At 38.3% G+C, this 15,768-nt stretch overlaps 1 protein-coding gene and 1 non-coding gene across 4 annotated transcripts in view; one reads left to right on the forward strand and one right to left on the reverse strand.

Moving 5' to 3' along the window:
* Positions 1–15,768, forward strand: part of PLCL1 (phospholipase C like 1 (inactive)) — a 373,074-nt gene that overhangs the window by 308,141 nt on the left and 49,165 nt on the right. For all 3 annotated transcript variants that reach the window (XM_060410160.1, XM_004004801.5, XM_060410159.1), the window contains 2 exons: positions 9,978–10,053; positions 12,118–12,227. In XM_060410160.1, coding sequence (XP_060266143.1) covers positions 9,978–10,053; positions 12,118–12,227 — 186 coding nt within the window. The remainder of the gene's footprint in view (positions 1–9,977; positions 10,054–12,117; positions 12,228–15,768) is intronic.
* TRNAC-ACA (transfer RNA cysteine (anticodon ACA)) lies at positions 7,791–7,863 on the reverse strand. The gene has a single exon. It is a non-coding gene; the product is annotated as a tRNA-Cys (tRNA).

Genomic DNA, 15,768 nt, shown 5'->3' on the forward strand with positions numbered 1-15,768 from the left:
TACATTGATTGCTGAGGAAGGCTTTCTTATCTCTCCTTGTTATTCTTTAGAACTCTGCATTCAAATGCTTATATCTTTCCTTTTTTCCTTTGCTTTTCGCTTCTCTTCTTTTCACAGATATTTGTAAGTCCTCTTCAGACAGCCATTTTGCTTTTTTGCATTTCTTTTCCGTGGGGATGGTCTTGATCCCCGTCTCCTGTACAATTTACGAACCTCTGTCCATCGTTCATCAGGCACTCTGTCTATCAGATCTAGTCCCTTAAATCTATTTCTCACTTCCACTGTATAGTCATAAGTGATTTGATTTAGGTCATACCTGAATGGTCTAGTGGTTTTCCCACTTTCTTTAATTTACTTCTGAATTTGGCAATAAGGAGTTCATGATCTGAGCCACAGTCAGCTCCTGGTCTTGTTTTTGCTGACTGTATAGAGCTTCTCTATCTTTACCTGCAAAGAATATAGTCAATCTGATTTCAGTGTTGGCCATCTGGTGATGTCCGTGTGTAGAGTCTTCTCCTGTGTTGTTGGAAGAGCAATGGGAATAAGCATCCTCAGACTCTATTTCTGATAGGCTTGAGATGCTTTCATCCACCTGTGCTGCCTGTTTTGCCACTCTAACCTCCCGTTTCCTTCCATTTGAACCCTCTCCTTCAGTCAAGCTATTTCGTTTGTCAAGCATTTTCCATCCCTTGTTTTTCTGTTGTACTCTACCTCAAATGACTTCCTAGCTTTAATTCCTTCTGCATCAATCTAAGGCCAGCCCTTTGTCCTAATCTCTTGCAAAACTGACTTTAATAAAAAGTTCATTTATTGATTTTATTCATGACATTCAACATGTGTAAACTTTAAAGAACTTTAGGAGCTTGTGTGCAAAATAGAGGTGAATAAATAGAGACATGGTTATCAGCACAAATAGCCATAGTGTGAAGCATGACAGCTCTTTGAGTCAAGAGAAATATAAGTAAAATGAGATAAGAGTGTATTTTTGCCAGTTGTAACAACACTTCTTTCAATGTATCATTTTGTCTATGTCTTTAATCTTTTGATTTGTTAATTTAACAAAAAAACTTTGCACACGTTACTATGCAAGTCGCTGGGGGAAAGAAATGGTATGAAACAAAATTTCTGTCCTTGAGGAATGGGAAATACTGATAAGAAGGCAAGATTTACACCTGAAGAGAGGAAGGAGCAGAAACACATAGTGTCCTAGCAGTGAAGCAGATGATATTTTATGTCCCGAGATGGATGGAGTCGAAGGATCTTGAGTGCTTATGGTGGATTTTTACCAGTGACTTGTAATATACCCCCTCTATGACTTTTACCCTGTCTCACCCAGTGAGAAAATAATTTGCAAATGGTTTTGATAGAAAAATGCTCTCTAACCTTTTAAAAATTGTTTTCTTTAGATACCTGAATTTTTACTTTTCTGTTGTTCTTACCTGTCTAACTTTCCATGCATAGTCAAGAAATATTGTCTAACATATTTTGGTCTTTTTAAGTGTTTAAAATTAATCTGAACACTTTGAGTAGTGTTTTAAATATAGAAATCAGAGGTGGAAGAGTTGCAGGGAATTACAAGTGTAAAAAATGCAGCCAAAGCATTCTCTGAAGGTGACTTCTGTGCTGAACAACATTAACATAAAAGTTGAAATGTTGCTATGAAAACAGCAACAGATTTTCTGAACATAAAGTCAAAACAATCTAGAAAACAAAAGTCAAGAATTATTTAATCTTTTACTTAGTTGTGTGATTTGGAGAGCAGTTGATTGTGTTAACATAGCTAGGAATCTAGCAAAGAGAGCCAATCACTATCTTTTATCACTCTTGGGGTAGAATCAACGTACGGGCTGGTATCACACTGAAGCCAAACAATGGATTCGATTAAATACATTTTCTGCTCTCAGTATTATCAGTATACATTGAGGTGAAGAATGGGAAAAAGTTGTAGGTATGTCAACAGCCCTCTAATGCAGCTTTAGTTTTAGTTATTGAAATCAATTTAAATTGAAATTAAGTCAAAAGTATTCTCCATCCATTGCTCTATCTTGTTGTGAAGTTTGTGTAGAACTTTATATTAGTTTACATTTTAAAAAGCATGTTGGATTGTGTAGTAATGAAACCCAGGAAAAACAAAAAAAAAAACCCATTGGCATGTGTTTAACCAGAGCTGGTTATTTAAAAACAAAATGTGTACTCAGTGCATTGAAACTGCTTACTCTTGGGTGTGGCAATGTTTTCTATACATTTTCTATATATTGCAGGAATTGTCAGCATATGAGGGTTAGCAGCATTTTCACTTGGTACCCGGGTCCCAAGGACACAGGGTATCAGAGATGTATCAATAAGCAAGTATTTTGGGGAGCTTCTTTGTGAAACATTGTGCATGAATCCTCAGGATTTGCTTTGCATTCCTGAATACTCAACTTGCAACTCTTTTAATTTAAGAGAGTGTAAGATTGTCAAATTGGTCTGAAAAATTCTGGAGAAGGTTCATGAAGTTTCAGTTCAGTTCAGTTCAGTTGCTCAGTCGTGTCCGACTCTTTGCGACCCCATGAATCGCAGCACGCCAGGCCTCCCTGTCCATCACCAACTCCCGGAGTTCACTCAAACTCACGTCCATCGAGTCGGTGATGCCTTCCAGCCATCTCATCCTCTGTCGGCCCCTTCTCCTCCTGCCCCCAATCCCTCCCAGCATCAGGGTCTTTTCCAATGAGTCAGCTCTTCACATGAGGTGGCCAAAGTACTGGAGTTTCAGCTTTAGCATCATTCCTTCCAGAGAACACCCAGGGCTGATCTCCTTCAGAATGGTTTAGTCAATAGGAAATAGTATGAATGAACTAAATTTTAATCATAGTGAGCTAAAAACAAACATTTCTAATGATTACTCAAGGTATAGCTGACAATTATATCTTAGAATCAGAACAACTGGAGAAAAGAAGAGGTAAAATTATCCATTTATGCAAAAGCTGCTCATGTGGTATTGATAGATTCTGTTACTACCATGAATGTGGAGACAGAGGTCCTTTGACCTGCTCTGTGTGAGTTCCCCTTTCCTGCTCCATTGTAATTCAGACTGGGAAACATCATTCAGAGCTGGCTCCAGGACAGAAAATACTAACTTCATCACATACACCAAAGGCAATAGACTTCCAGTAAGCTGGAATGTTAGTTGTGTTCCTGTATCACTGAAAATTAGCAGTCTTATAATACTGAATTTGCTTAAAACCAAAAGATGCCCATCTATTAAGAGTGCTTTTTATGCATCTGATTTAAAATTCTTAAGTAAGTTAAAAATTAAAGGAAATTGTATTCATTCTAGTTAGCAAACGTATTTGTAACAACAATCAGATATTAAAGTGTACCAACTTTAGTAAAATTCAAGTCTTATTTTAAACAATCTGAATAGATGAGCCGCTATTGAACTAAAAACTAAAGTCCAGTGTTTTAATTAGAAAGAGGATAGAGATAGATTATTTTGGTCTTCTTAGAAGGTCTAGAGAACAGATTGGCTTTTCATAGATTCACATATTCTTAAGCGATTGCCTTTTCAAATTTGGGAAGTTCTTCCTGAAAAAACAATGGACACAAGTAAGTATATTTCTTCCTAGATTTCATAGGAAGAATACCTATATCGGTTCATGTGTGCTGCTTGACTTGAAGGGGGAAGCAGTCATGGAAAGAAGGTATTTTCATGTTCCTTTGCTTGGTGAATTCTAATTTATAAAATGTTAATCACCAACTTGCACTTGCAGTAGAAATTCTACACTCTAATATAATATTAGCATTACAGAACAGTTTATAAGGTCTGCACCTCAGGAATGCTTGAGTTCTAGTGTAAAGTTTTTTACCAACTAGCAGTATGGTTTAAGGCAAGTTAGTTTGGGACTGAGTTTTTTTATCTGTAAAATGGGGCTGTCCGTGATAGATGGTCATTAAGGTTACTTCTAGATATAAACTTCTCTGGTTCTAAGAATGTAGATGTAATTCAGGATAAAATTGGAATCTATGGAAGGTTATGAGTAATATTTTGATGAAATCTCATCTTTCCAGCACCATTAAATAGTTACATTGACTCTGCAATGATCCTAGGCAATTAGTCAAATCCCTACTGAGCTGGGAAGACAGTTTTTTTTCACACAGATTAGACAATTTAATCCATCTTTGAGTAAAAGCATTACTGTCCCCTTCAGTAAAGTTTTTGTTTTAAATAAATGATTTTTATCTTAACTGACAACTTTGCACACCCCTGTTCATGTAATGCTTAAAGTGACACCAGCCTTTATCTGGGTGAGCCCTCTGTTCTTTTAGGTTCAAAGCCATGGCAAGGAATTAAGGTCTTTTTGGAGATATTCATGTAACAGAACCACAGGAAAGCTCTTTGTATCACTCCAACAGCAGAGGCAACTGGGAGCTGAGGCTGAGACATCAGATATGTAAATCAGGCTGCTGCCAGATTCTATCTGAGTTCAACCCAGCTTTGGCTGTCTTAAGTCTACCTACTGACCTGCTGGGGGATTATCTGAGGACATGCTTCTCACCTTCACTCCTTGGCTTTGTATTTCATTTCTGTCAGGATCTGTAGAAACATAGGAAGGAGATGAAACTCAAGTCAACCATTTTTCCTTTCTAACAACTTACATAAATTACTTATCTAAGCTGGGGGGAAAGGTTGAAATTGTTGATTTGAGTATGGTTTGGCTTTGTTGGTATGTTTCAGTCATCTAATTTTATTTGTTTTCTCTACAACTGCTAATAATTGAAAGTTGACTGCAGAAAATAGAATAAAATAATTTTTATAGATACAATGGAAGCTGTTATCTTAGAAAAGAGGATCAAAATGCTCTTATAAACAAGTTTGTATAAACAATGATTTTAAGTTCTGAGAATATTAATAACAAGGTGTTTAGGAGTAAAAGTTCTGACTTTTATGACTAGAGTCTTTCAAATTATCCTCAGGGATACTCTTCTATGTTGAAGGTTAAATCACACTTGACTATCTCTTTATGAAGTGATCTATTCAGTTCAGTTCAGTTCAGTCGTGTCCGACTTTGCGACCCCATGAACAGCAGCACGCCAGGCCTCCCTGTCCATCACCAACTCCCGGAATTTACCCAGACTCATGTCCGTTGAGTCAGTGATGCCATCCAGCCATCTCATCCTCTGTCGTCCCCTTCTCCTCCTGCCCCCAATCCCTCCCAGCATCAGGGTCTTTTCCAATGAGTCACCTCTTTGCATGAGGTGGCCAAAGTATTGGAGTTTCAGCTTCAGCATCAGTCCTTCCAATGAATACCCAGGACTAACCTCCTTTAGGATGGACTGGTTGGATCTCCTTGCAGTCCAAGGGACTGCAACACCACAGTTCAAAAGCATCAATTCTTTGGTGGTCAGCTTTCTTTATAGTCCATCTCTCACATCCATACATGACCACTGGAAAAACCACAGCCTTGACTAGACAGATCTTTGTTGGCAAAGTAATGTCTCTACTTTTTAATATGCTATCTAGGTTGGTCATAACTTTCCTTCCAAGGAGTAAGCGTCTTTTAATTTCATGGTTGCAGTCACCATCTGCAGTGATTTTGGAGCCCCCCCAAAATAAAGTCTGACACTGTTTCCACTGTTTCCCCATCTATTTCCCATGTGGGAAAAACAAATTTCTTACACTATGGGATTAACAAATATTTACTTGGGAGATTTTGAAGAGAACTTGAATCATAGGGTTTATTGTATGTTTTGGTCCTGAATTTATTTTGCCTCAAAGATGTAATACAGTTTTAAGATTTATTTCTGATACTTGAGTATTACATTTTCTATAGGTATAATCCTACTAAAAATGTTATTTTTCAGTACTCAATCTGAAAGAGAATTAAGAACATGTAAGATTATAGAAAAATGGAGAAACCAGGAAAAAGACTAGAGACCAAAAGAGATTATATTTCAAAAAATACAATCATAAGTTTGAAGTGATCAGTAATAAATAAAATGCATATTGCCTACATGTGTGGGTAATTAATATGTAGAAGAAATCAGTATCACAAGTAAGATTAGGAATGGATCCCTAACCCAGGGATCAAACCCAGGTCTCCTGTACTGCAGGCAGATTCTTTACCGACTGAGCTACAAGGAAGCCTGTAGGGTGATAAAGTGGTGTCAACTGTTGAACTGACAAGAATGAGATCTGGAGACAGGCCAAGGTTACTCTGTGATGAGACCACACTTTGGGGGTCTCAGTGTAATCATGCAAGAATCAAAGCAATGGGATAATTTTTTAAGGAAAGGTTGACGATGACAAACATTCAAAGGCCAATCGAGTATTTTGTTATTGATTTTATTTGCTTACTTTAAGATAGAAGATACTGTATAGAAAAGGGAAAAACCAGGGAAGGAGCAGAAATTGTAGATGAAAAAATGATTCGTTAGGAATGAATTCCTGAAAGAAGAAGGGAAAGGTGAGATTGGAAGTCAATGTAGAAGAGTTAGCCTTGGCAAAGAGGGCACCTCCTTCTCAGGTTGTCACAAAGAGGCTGTGGCATCTTTGGAGGCAGGAAGTATATTCCTTTCGTACTCAACACTGAGGAGATACTTACTTGAAGTACAGTACTGTGAAGAAAACTGGCCACATACCAATGAAGAGTTTCTTTTTTGTTTAGTCAGAGAATATGTTTTCCACTGAGAGCAAAACCAAGAGAAATGAATGTCAGTCAAGATATTGTCAAAGGAAATTACCAATCTTGTCCCTTTTGAAGTTTTTCTTTAAAAGGAAACATTTGAACATAGTTGCAGTAGTTCAGTTATGGGCATGGCCTCATGTTTTTACTGATGGGCTGAATCTGACAACTTTGGAAAGCTACATTTCCGGTTCAAAAGATGGCATGTGTGAAGGCCAGACAAAATCAGAGGGAGTCTGAAATTTTAATTCCAGTTTAATCATTAATTAGTTCTATTTTTTAGATGAGAATTATTATAAGTCTTAGTTTCTTTTTTCACAAAATTAAGGGGGTGTCCTGATAGTTAAGCTTCTTTTAGCCTTAAAATGACTCTAAAAATGTATAGTATATTAGCTCTTGCTCACGGTAAAATCACCGAATGTACTTTTCTCTTTATGAATATTTCCCTTGCTTGAATTTCATGAAAATATTTTGTATGCTATTTAACTAATTGGAACATCTGATAACTTTGAAAAATCCTAAAAATTCAGTTGATGTTGCATGTGAGATGCTAAGCTTAGAAAACACTAAATCAAATTGCCTTCCTATTACATTTTTCTTTGACAGTGAGTTTCATTCACTTGTAACCTGCTATGGTTTTAATAGTCAATTTCAGTTTAGTTCAGTTCAGTCGCTCAGTCGTGTCCAACTCTTTGCGACCCCATGAATCGAAGCACGGCAGGCCTCCCTGTCCATTACCAACTCCCGGAGTTCACTCAGACTCACGTCCATCGAGTCAGTGATGCCATCCATCCATCTCATCCTCTGTTGTCCCCTTCTCCTCCTGCCCCCAATCCCTCCCAGCATCAGACTCTTTTCCAGTGAGTCAACTCTTCGCATGAGGTGGCCAAAGTACTGGAGTTTCAGCTTCAGCATCATTCTCTCCAAAGAAATCCCAGGGCTGATCTCCTTCACAATGGAGTCGATTTATCCCTCCAAATAAGTCACTTCAAGTGAAAAGTGAAGTCGCTCAGTTTTGTCCGACTCTTTGTGACCCCATGGACTGTAGCCTACCAGGCTTCTCAGTCCATGGGATTTTCCAGGCAAGAGTACTGGAGTGGGTTGCCATTCCCTTCTCCAGGGTATCTTCCTGACCCAGGGATTGAACCTGGGTCTCCTGCATTGTAGGCAGACGCTTTACCCTCTGAGCCACCAGGGAAGCCCAAGTCACTTCAAACTATCATCTTATGCAGAAATATAAGTAATTGAAGTTTGGTTGAATTACATATCATATTTCATTCATTCATTCGAGCAGACTTCCCTTACTAGGCCATGGAACCCCACGGAGATAGAAATGTGTCTGTTTCTGCTCCTCAGTGTATCATACCCCTTGTAGTTACTACAATGCTTACACATAAAAGCTGCTGAGTAGATATTTTTTAAATGAATGAATGGTATGATTTTACTCTTGTGGAATTGTTAGGCACTAAACATTTGTGATTCAAATAGCCTTTTCCATTTGAAGATTTGTAATAATAAACCACTTCATATTTGAAAGTAATTGTATAAAATTACAATCTGTTCAACAACATTTAATTATGAAAAATATGTGTCTTAAGACCTTTTATGTCCGCTTTGGATTCTGCCTTGAGCTTTCTTTAGATCATTGAGCCAGACAGAGAAATCATGAAATAGCCAGATTAAAAGGGACATTTATTAGGAGTAGAAGTGAAGAGGAACTGAAGAGCCTTTTGATGAAAGTGAAAGAGGAGAGTGAAAAAGCTAGCTTAAAACTCAACATTCAGAAAATTAAGATCATGGCATCTGGTCCCATCACTTTATGGCAAATAGATGGGGAAACAATGGAAACAGTGAGAGACTTTCTTTTCTTGGGCTCCAAAATCACTGCAGATGATGGCTGTAGCCATGAAATTAAAAGACACTTACTCCTTGGAAGAAAAGCTATGACCAACCTAGATAGCATATTAAAAAGCAGAGACATTACTTTGCTGACAAAGGTCCATCTAGTCAAAGCTGTGGTTTTTCCAGTAGTCATGTATGGATGTGACAGTTGGACTGTAAAGAAAGCTGAGCACCGAAGAATTGATGCTTTTGAAGTATGATGTTGGAGAAGACTTTTGAGAGTCCCTTGGACTGCAAGGAGATCAAACCAGTCAATCCTAAAGGAAATCAATCCTGCATATTCATTGGAAGGACTGATGCTGAAGCTGAAACTACAATACTTTGGCCACCTGATGGGAAGAACTAACTCATTTGAAAAGACCCTGATACTGGGAAAGATTGAAGGTGGGAGGAGAAGGGGCCGACAGAGGATGAGATGGTTGGATGGTATCATTGACTTGATGGACATGAATTTGAGCAAGCTCCAGGAGTTGGTGATGGACAGGGAAGCCTGGGATGCTGCCATCCACGGGGTTGCAAAGAGTCAGACATGACTGAGTGACTGAACTGAATTCAACTGAACTGATTAGAAATCGAAGAGTGACTGGACATTAAGGGAGTGTTCATTTGCTTATTGGTGCCTTTCTTTGGCCATTTCTTTAGAAGAGCCCCAATCCCTGTGTTTCTGATCACAACTTCTGTACCTATTTCTGTCTTCCCCCTTCTTCACATACATATTTTTCTTTTCTCTCTCTCTCCAACAGCTGTCCTATTTCCCCTTCTTCACTCAGCATATTAATCTCCTCTTGGTCTTTTTCCTTTCTACCGAAATGTGAAGGGCAGGGACGCTATTTCAATGTTGTTGCCTACAAGCTCTGTGGAATCAGTGGTGAATATGACTCACAGCTCATTCTTGCCAGTGGAGCCGTAGCCCTTCTCGAGTAAGGATCAGACCTCTGCCACCTTTGTGCCACTCAGATCCAAGTTTCCAACTTCACTGATGATGTGTTCAGTAGTCCTTTAAGCTCATCAATGGGTGATTCCTTGTTCTGATTCTCATTACTATCGTTCCAGTACCATTAGCCTTGATATTGCAGTAACTTGGGGTGAGGGGATCAAAAGAAGAGGTGTTCATGCATGTGACCGGGAACTTAAAGAGTATGTATGCACATATTCAACAGTTGTTGATTTGGCACTCATGGTGTGCAGGTATGTTACATAACTGGAGCAGCCATAAGGTAAGTGGCTCTAGATAACGTGAGAGTGGATGGGGGTTGGAGCAGAGATCATCCTTCCCTCTCTCATTTCCTATGGTTACTCCATGGTGCCCCGTTCCTGGCAGTATCATGTGTGTCTTTTTGAATCTTGTGTTTACAATGCGCCAGTTTAAGGATTCCTGACAACCACCTTCTAATGTTTATTTTGTGACAGATGATCCAAGAGAGCCGATTTCTCATAGAAATGGCAGACACAGTCCAGGAAAAGATTGTGCAGTGTCAAAAAGCAGGTAATCTTCCCTCTTGCCCCTATTTTGCTTAGAAAGCATAATGATGATTCTTGCAGACTTTACTTTTTACTCTTAAAATTCAAATATTTTTATGTCATAGTTTAATGATACTTTGAGTTGCATTGAAGCCTTTGTTTAGCACAGAAGAGATCTAGATGATAGTAAGTGGGTTGTCTGTGTATATATAGAGATGGTATCTGAAGATATCTAGAGAGGTGAGGGTTTCTGAACTTGCTGTTGTGATTTAGGAACCGATCAAAGCTGTTTACTTCTGATATGGAAACTGTGGTTTTACACTGCTGCTTAAGAACCACTTTAGTTTTACAATTTGAACCATAATCCTGTTAACCTTCTAGGCTTTTGCCCCATTTACTAGTCCTCATTTTAGGTCTGTTCTTTCATCAAGGGTGCAATGGGTCCCATGTCTCTTATGTCTCACTGTTTATCTTCACCTTCATCCACGCCCCTGTACTTTTCCTCTCTCTTGGATCCATGTTCTCCCTAATCTATACACACACTAGTGATTATGATAAGGAAGGTGTCACTAACAATTGCTTGATGTATATGCATATGATATACTAAACATATATGCTATGTTATTTAGTCCTCATAACAACTCTGCAAGGTAATCATCATTATGTCCAATCTACAGATAAGGCATCTTAGATTCTGAGAGATTGAATGAATTATCCCAAATACCATACCAACATGTGGCAAAGGTGACCTTTGAAGCTAGACCAAAATTTGAAAATGGTGCTCTTCACTACTGATGTTTCTGTTGAAAGGAAGCATGAAAATAATAACAATACCAAATACTATATTATGTTCCTATGTACCAGGCGTTACTTTGAGAGCTTTGTATTTGTAGACTTATTTAATCTTCACCCAGTTCCATGAGGTCAGTACTCTTTGTTATTGCCATTGCACCATTGAGGAGACTGAATGGCAGAGAGTTTCAGGGATTCATTCTTGCTCATGGAGCTTGTCAGTGGTAGGGCCAGGGGATAGATCTAGGCTCTGCAGCCATGCTTTTACTATGTATCGTGTTTGTGATGTTAACACCAGGCAAGTTAATGTGGTTTAGGCTGCATTAATACAAACCTAGTCAATAGAACAAGGAAGTGGTGGTAGAACCCTACCTCATGTGGGCTACTTCAATCCTATTTTAAGTACAATGTTCCTGGATGTCATCCTTAAAGAGAGACATTATAATAAGCTGAAACATGTTAGAATGTTTAATCTGGAGAAGGGAAAGCTCTGGTAGACTTTAATCCAATATCTTCAAATATTTTAAGGACTGCACTGTGGAACAGAGATTAGACCTTGTTGGTGAGTCTAGTTAGAACCAAGGGGTAGAAGTTTCAGGGAGAAAGACTGGCTTGATATCAATCATAGCTTTCCAGAGATGGAATGCGCTTACCAGAAAAAAGTGTGATTCCCAATTCTGAGCTGCTAAGACAAAGGCTAGAGAAACAGATGATGGTGATGTTTTTCATAGTATTCAAGCTCAGGAGAATGGTTTAGCTGTAAATAACTAGGGCCATTCCCAAATTTGAAACATTTGGGTGTTTCCAGGAATGCTATATTTTTTAAAACCTTTTTAGTTTTACTCAACATTTACTAATTACCATTGTTATCTTTGTAAGCTCCAGGCCTACTGTCAAGCCATATGGATGGTTCATAAGAAAAAGCAAGATATGTGCATCCTTCACATATGGTAGCCATTCACACATTACACCATTTTATGTAAAAACCAGGCAGAAGACAGGCAAGATGGATGCAACCTGTTGGAAAAATTTGCTTCTTAACTTCTCATGTCTTTGTCTATGTATTCTTGCTGTTTAAAATTTAATTTAATCTAATGCATTGATTATTTTTAGTTTTCCCTTAAGGATAGCCATTGGGTGGTGATGAACAGAATGAGAAGAGAATTCAATTTAAGGATTTATAAATTATGAGAGGAGAGAAATGGGAAATTATATTTTTACTGATAATATTTTCACAATAAAATGCCTAAATTTCTGAAATTTATTCAGAGAATTCTCTTATGTTCTCTTTTCAAAGGCATGGAGTTCCATGAGGAGCTTCATAATCTGGGGGCAAAAGAAGGCTTGAAAGGAAGAAAACTCAACAAAGCAACTGAGAGCTTTGCTTGGAACATTACAGTATTGAAGGTGAGTGAAGTACTCAGGTGCCCTTTTGTCTTTATTTTTCTCTTCATTTTTCTAATTGGTCTTCTCATCAATGGTTGAAAACAGTGACCTAAAGTTTTTGTTAAAGCTTGCTCTAATAAATACATACTCTAAGTGATGGGGAGATGCATACACGGATTGATGCACTTTTGTCCATAGTAAGGCAATGAGTTTTGTGGTGGAGGCAGAAGACAGCAAGACCTAATTCCATTACCTGGGGTGCATGTGTGTGTGTGCGCATGTTTTACTCATATGTCTACTCACGTCAGTATGGCTATTCTTGTTTGTGGAAGGAATAACATAAAATGTTACTGGAGAAGGATCCAACACAAGTTATTTGGGAAAGCCTTAAACTACAGACAATTTGGAGCCATTTAGGATTATTTTATTATAGGGACAGTCTCTATAAATACATTTATTTTTTGCAGAAATTTTGAAAGTCAGCTTTTTGAGATTATGATTTGCTCTGCTGAAATTAATTTTAGGACTTTGAAGTAACGACATCACTTTTCATATTTTGTTACATGAAAGGAAACATGATTTAGGCAGTTGGAATGATTTATTCTTAACATTGTGATGGACAAAAACAGTGACAAGCAAAATTAATAATTACTGACATTTAAAGAACACTTGTGAGCCAGGTACTGTTTTATAAGGTTTATATGAATTAACATTGTAATACTTTCATTAGCTCAATATTGTTATTATTCTCATTTTACAAGTGAGAAAACCAAGGCATTGAAAACTTGTCTATTACCCAAGATCACTCAACTAGTGAATGGTGGCACTGGAGTCTGAACTCAGGCAATATAGCTCCAGACCAGAGCCTGGTCTACAGAGAGATACTACACGTGTTTATGTGAATGTGCTAAGTGAATCATAATACATTTCACAAATGCTTATTAAAAATTCAGCCCACAAATATTTGATAAGCTCCTATTATGTATTGAGCTCTCTGCTGTGCACTGGGGACCTATGAAGAACAAAATCTATATAGACCCTAACCTCATGAGTTGACAGTCAGGGGGCAGGAGATGAGGTGGGAGGAAATAGGCATCATTTGCTTAAGAGGCAGGAACTTTGGTGTTACTCTAAAGAGGAGCTTATTTTATAATACTTGAGTACAATGTGGCAGTAACAGCCCTGAAACATGCTTTCTGTTCATCATATATTTATGTGGGCTTGTTAATGTGCTGATTGCTGAGAAAAGAGCTATGGACACAGGTATCAAAAAGTAGTACCTGGGTCCCTAAGATTAATGTACCAGGGAAGACAGACATATGACTAATAGCAGCCATTGGTTATTCAACATTTCATATGTGATTAAGCGTTCGTGACTAAATAGTTTATATGTGTTTCCTCCTTTCCACTTCGCAACAGCTGTGTGAGACATTCAGCAACTCATGCTGACCCTCATATGACCCTCTCCATCTCACAGATGAGGAAATTGAGGCTCAGGGAGGTTTCAGTTTCTTCCCTTCAGCTGGTAGATGGCAGAGCTGAGATTTTAACTCATGTGCATGGTTCTTCCCACAACCTGTCCTCCTGTGTCCTGTGAGATTTCATCCATGGAGCTGAGTCCAAGCAGCCTAGTTCAGGGTTGAGGGCACAGGCTCTGGGTATAGGCTGCCTAGAGCTGTGAGGCTTTAGCCAAATTATGTAATCTCTCTGAGGGTGCTAACATTAATAATACCTCCGCCCTGGGTTTTGTGAGAATGAAATGAGTTAAAGTATACAAAATATCTAAGTCATGGTGCACGAGACTAGACACTATACAATACATCTCTACCTATACTATTACCCTACAGATGTGCTATTACTTTTGCTAGAGTGAGGATGACTATTGGAATATAAGGCTTTTGGTTTTTATAATTTACAAAATCAATTAATTAAAAAAATTGAGATATAATTGTTAGTTTCTCTGTTAAGCCTCACTGTTTTCTGAGGTTTGTGTGTCTGTTTTAGTGACAGGAGCTGATTGCTAGATGTGTGCATGCTTAGTTCCTTTAGTTGTGTCTGAATCTTTGTCACGCTATGGATGGTAGACTGCCAGTCCATTGGGTTCTTCAGGCAAGAATACTGGAGTGGGTTGCCTTGCCCTTCTCCAGGGGATCTTCCCTACCCAGGGATCAAACCCGGGTCTCCCGCATTGCAGACAGATTCTTTACTGTCTGAGCCACCAGGGAAACCCTTGATAGGCTAGATGAGGCCTATCAAATGCTGTACAAATCATTCTAAGAGAGCTGTTTTGAAATAGAATCAATCTATTATTTTAGCTCATGTACCAGCTACTAGTGTTTCAGCTTGAGCACTAGGAACTTAAACAAGGATAGTGAACTTTTCCAAACTTCTGACATTTCTTTGCCCTCCCCATTGTGTTTAGTGGACCTGTTAATCACCTACCCTTTCCTCAAGGGACAAATGACTTTTTAGTTGAGGGACAAAGAGTCCAGACATGTTTTTTGGAGACTGTGTACTCTACTGGTGACTTTCTGAGAAGAACCTCCTCTTTTTATTTCTTGCATCTTGGGTCTGAAGATCTTAGTTCCAGCTTTGTTCTCCAGTCTTCCTATTGATTTTCCAAGCTCCTAAAAATGCTTTTCCTTAAGTTTACTAGAGTCAATTTTCATTGCTTACAACTGGTTGAATTAGTAATAGCCACACTGCTAAGACACAATCACTAAAATAGTAGGATCTGTCAAAGCTCATCTAAAAATTCTGCATGTTTTACTGAAAAGTTTTCTGTACACATAGTTTTTATGAGTATTTCTTGATATCTAGGAGAAGGGAATGATTGAGTAATGTTTGTTGATTGTGTGGATTCAAGTAGTTAAAATATTTAATTTCAATGGAATGTCCAATAAGTAAGAGAGGATCTGGGGAAAAACAAAGATATGTGCTCTCAGATAGATTGTGGATTGGCAGCTTGGAGTGGTGTAAAGGAGCATCAATAAAGCAAATTGAGCTGAGACTAAAAACTAACTTCTTTAGTTTGTGTTTTATGCAACTCAATATTAATATGTGACAGAGAAGCTGCAGAAAAATTTGTAGAAATGAAGATGAATAGCTTTACAATATAACAAACATGAATTATACTTCAGAGTCCAATTTTTCCAAGCTAGAAATGAGGACTTAGAATCCAGCAAGGAGGCTGAACTCACGATGATCTGGAAGCATCCTTACAGATGTTTTACTTTCATTCATATTCCCTGGTGATTCAGACAGTAAAGCATCTGCCTATAAGGCAGGAGACCCAGGTTCGATCCCTGGGTTGGGAAGATCCCCTGGAGAAGGAAATGGGAACCCACTCCAGTACTCTTGCCTGGAAAATTCCATGGACTGAGGAGCCTGGTAGGCTACAGTCCATAGGGTCACAAAGAGTCGGACATGACTGAGCGACTTCACTTTCACTTTCTTTTTCACTTTCATATTTTAGTGGGGATTTGCTTAGTAAATTTCCTCATACTTTTGTCACATGCCATTAGGCAACTATTACAGTTATTTTCCTCCCTATCTTTCTTTC

The sequence above is a fragment of the Ovis aries genome, chromosome 2 (genome assembly GCF_016772045.2).
Source record: "Ovis aries strain OAR_USU_Benz2616 breed Rambouillet chromosome 2, ARS-UI_Ramb_v3.0, whole genome shotgun sequence".
Classification (NCBI taxonomy): Eukaryota; Metazoa; Chordata; class Mammalia; order Artiodactyla; family Bovidae; genus Ovis; species Ovis aries.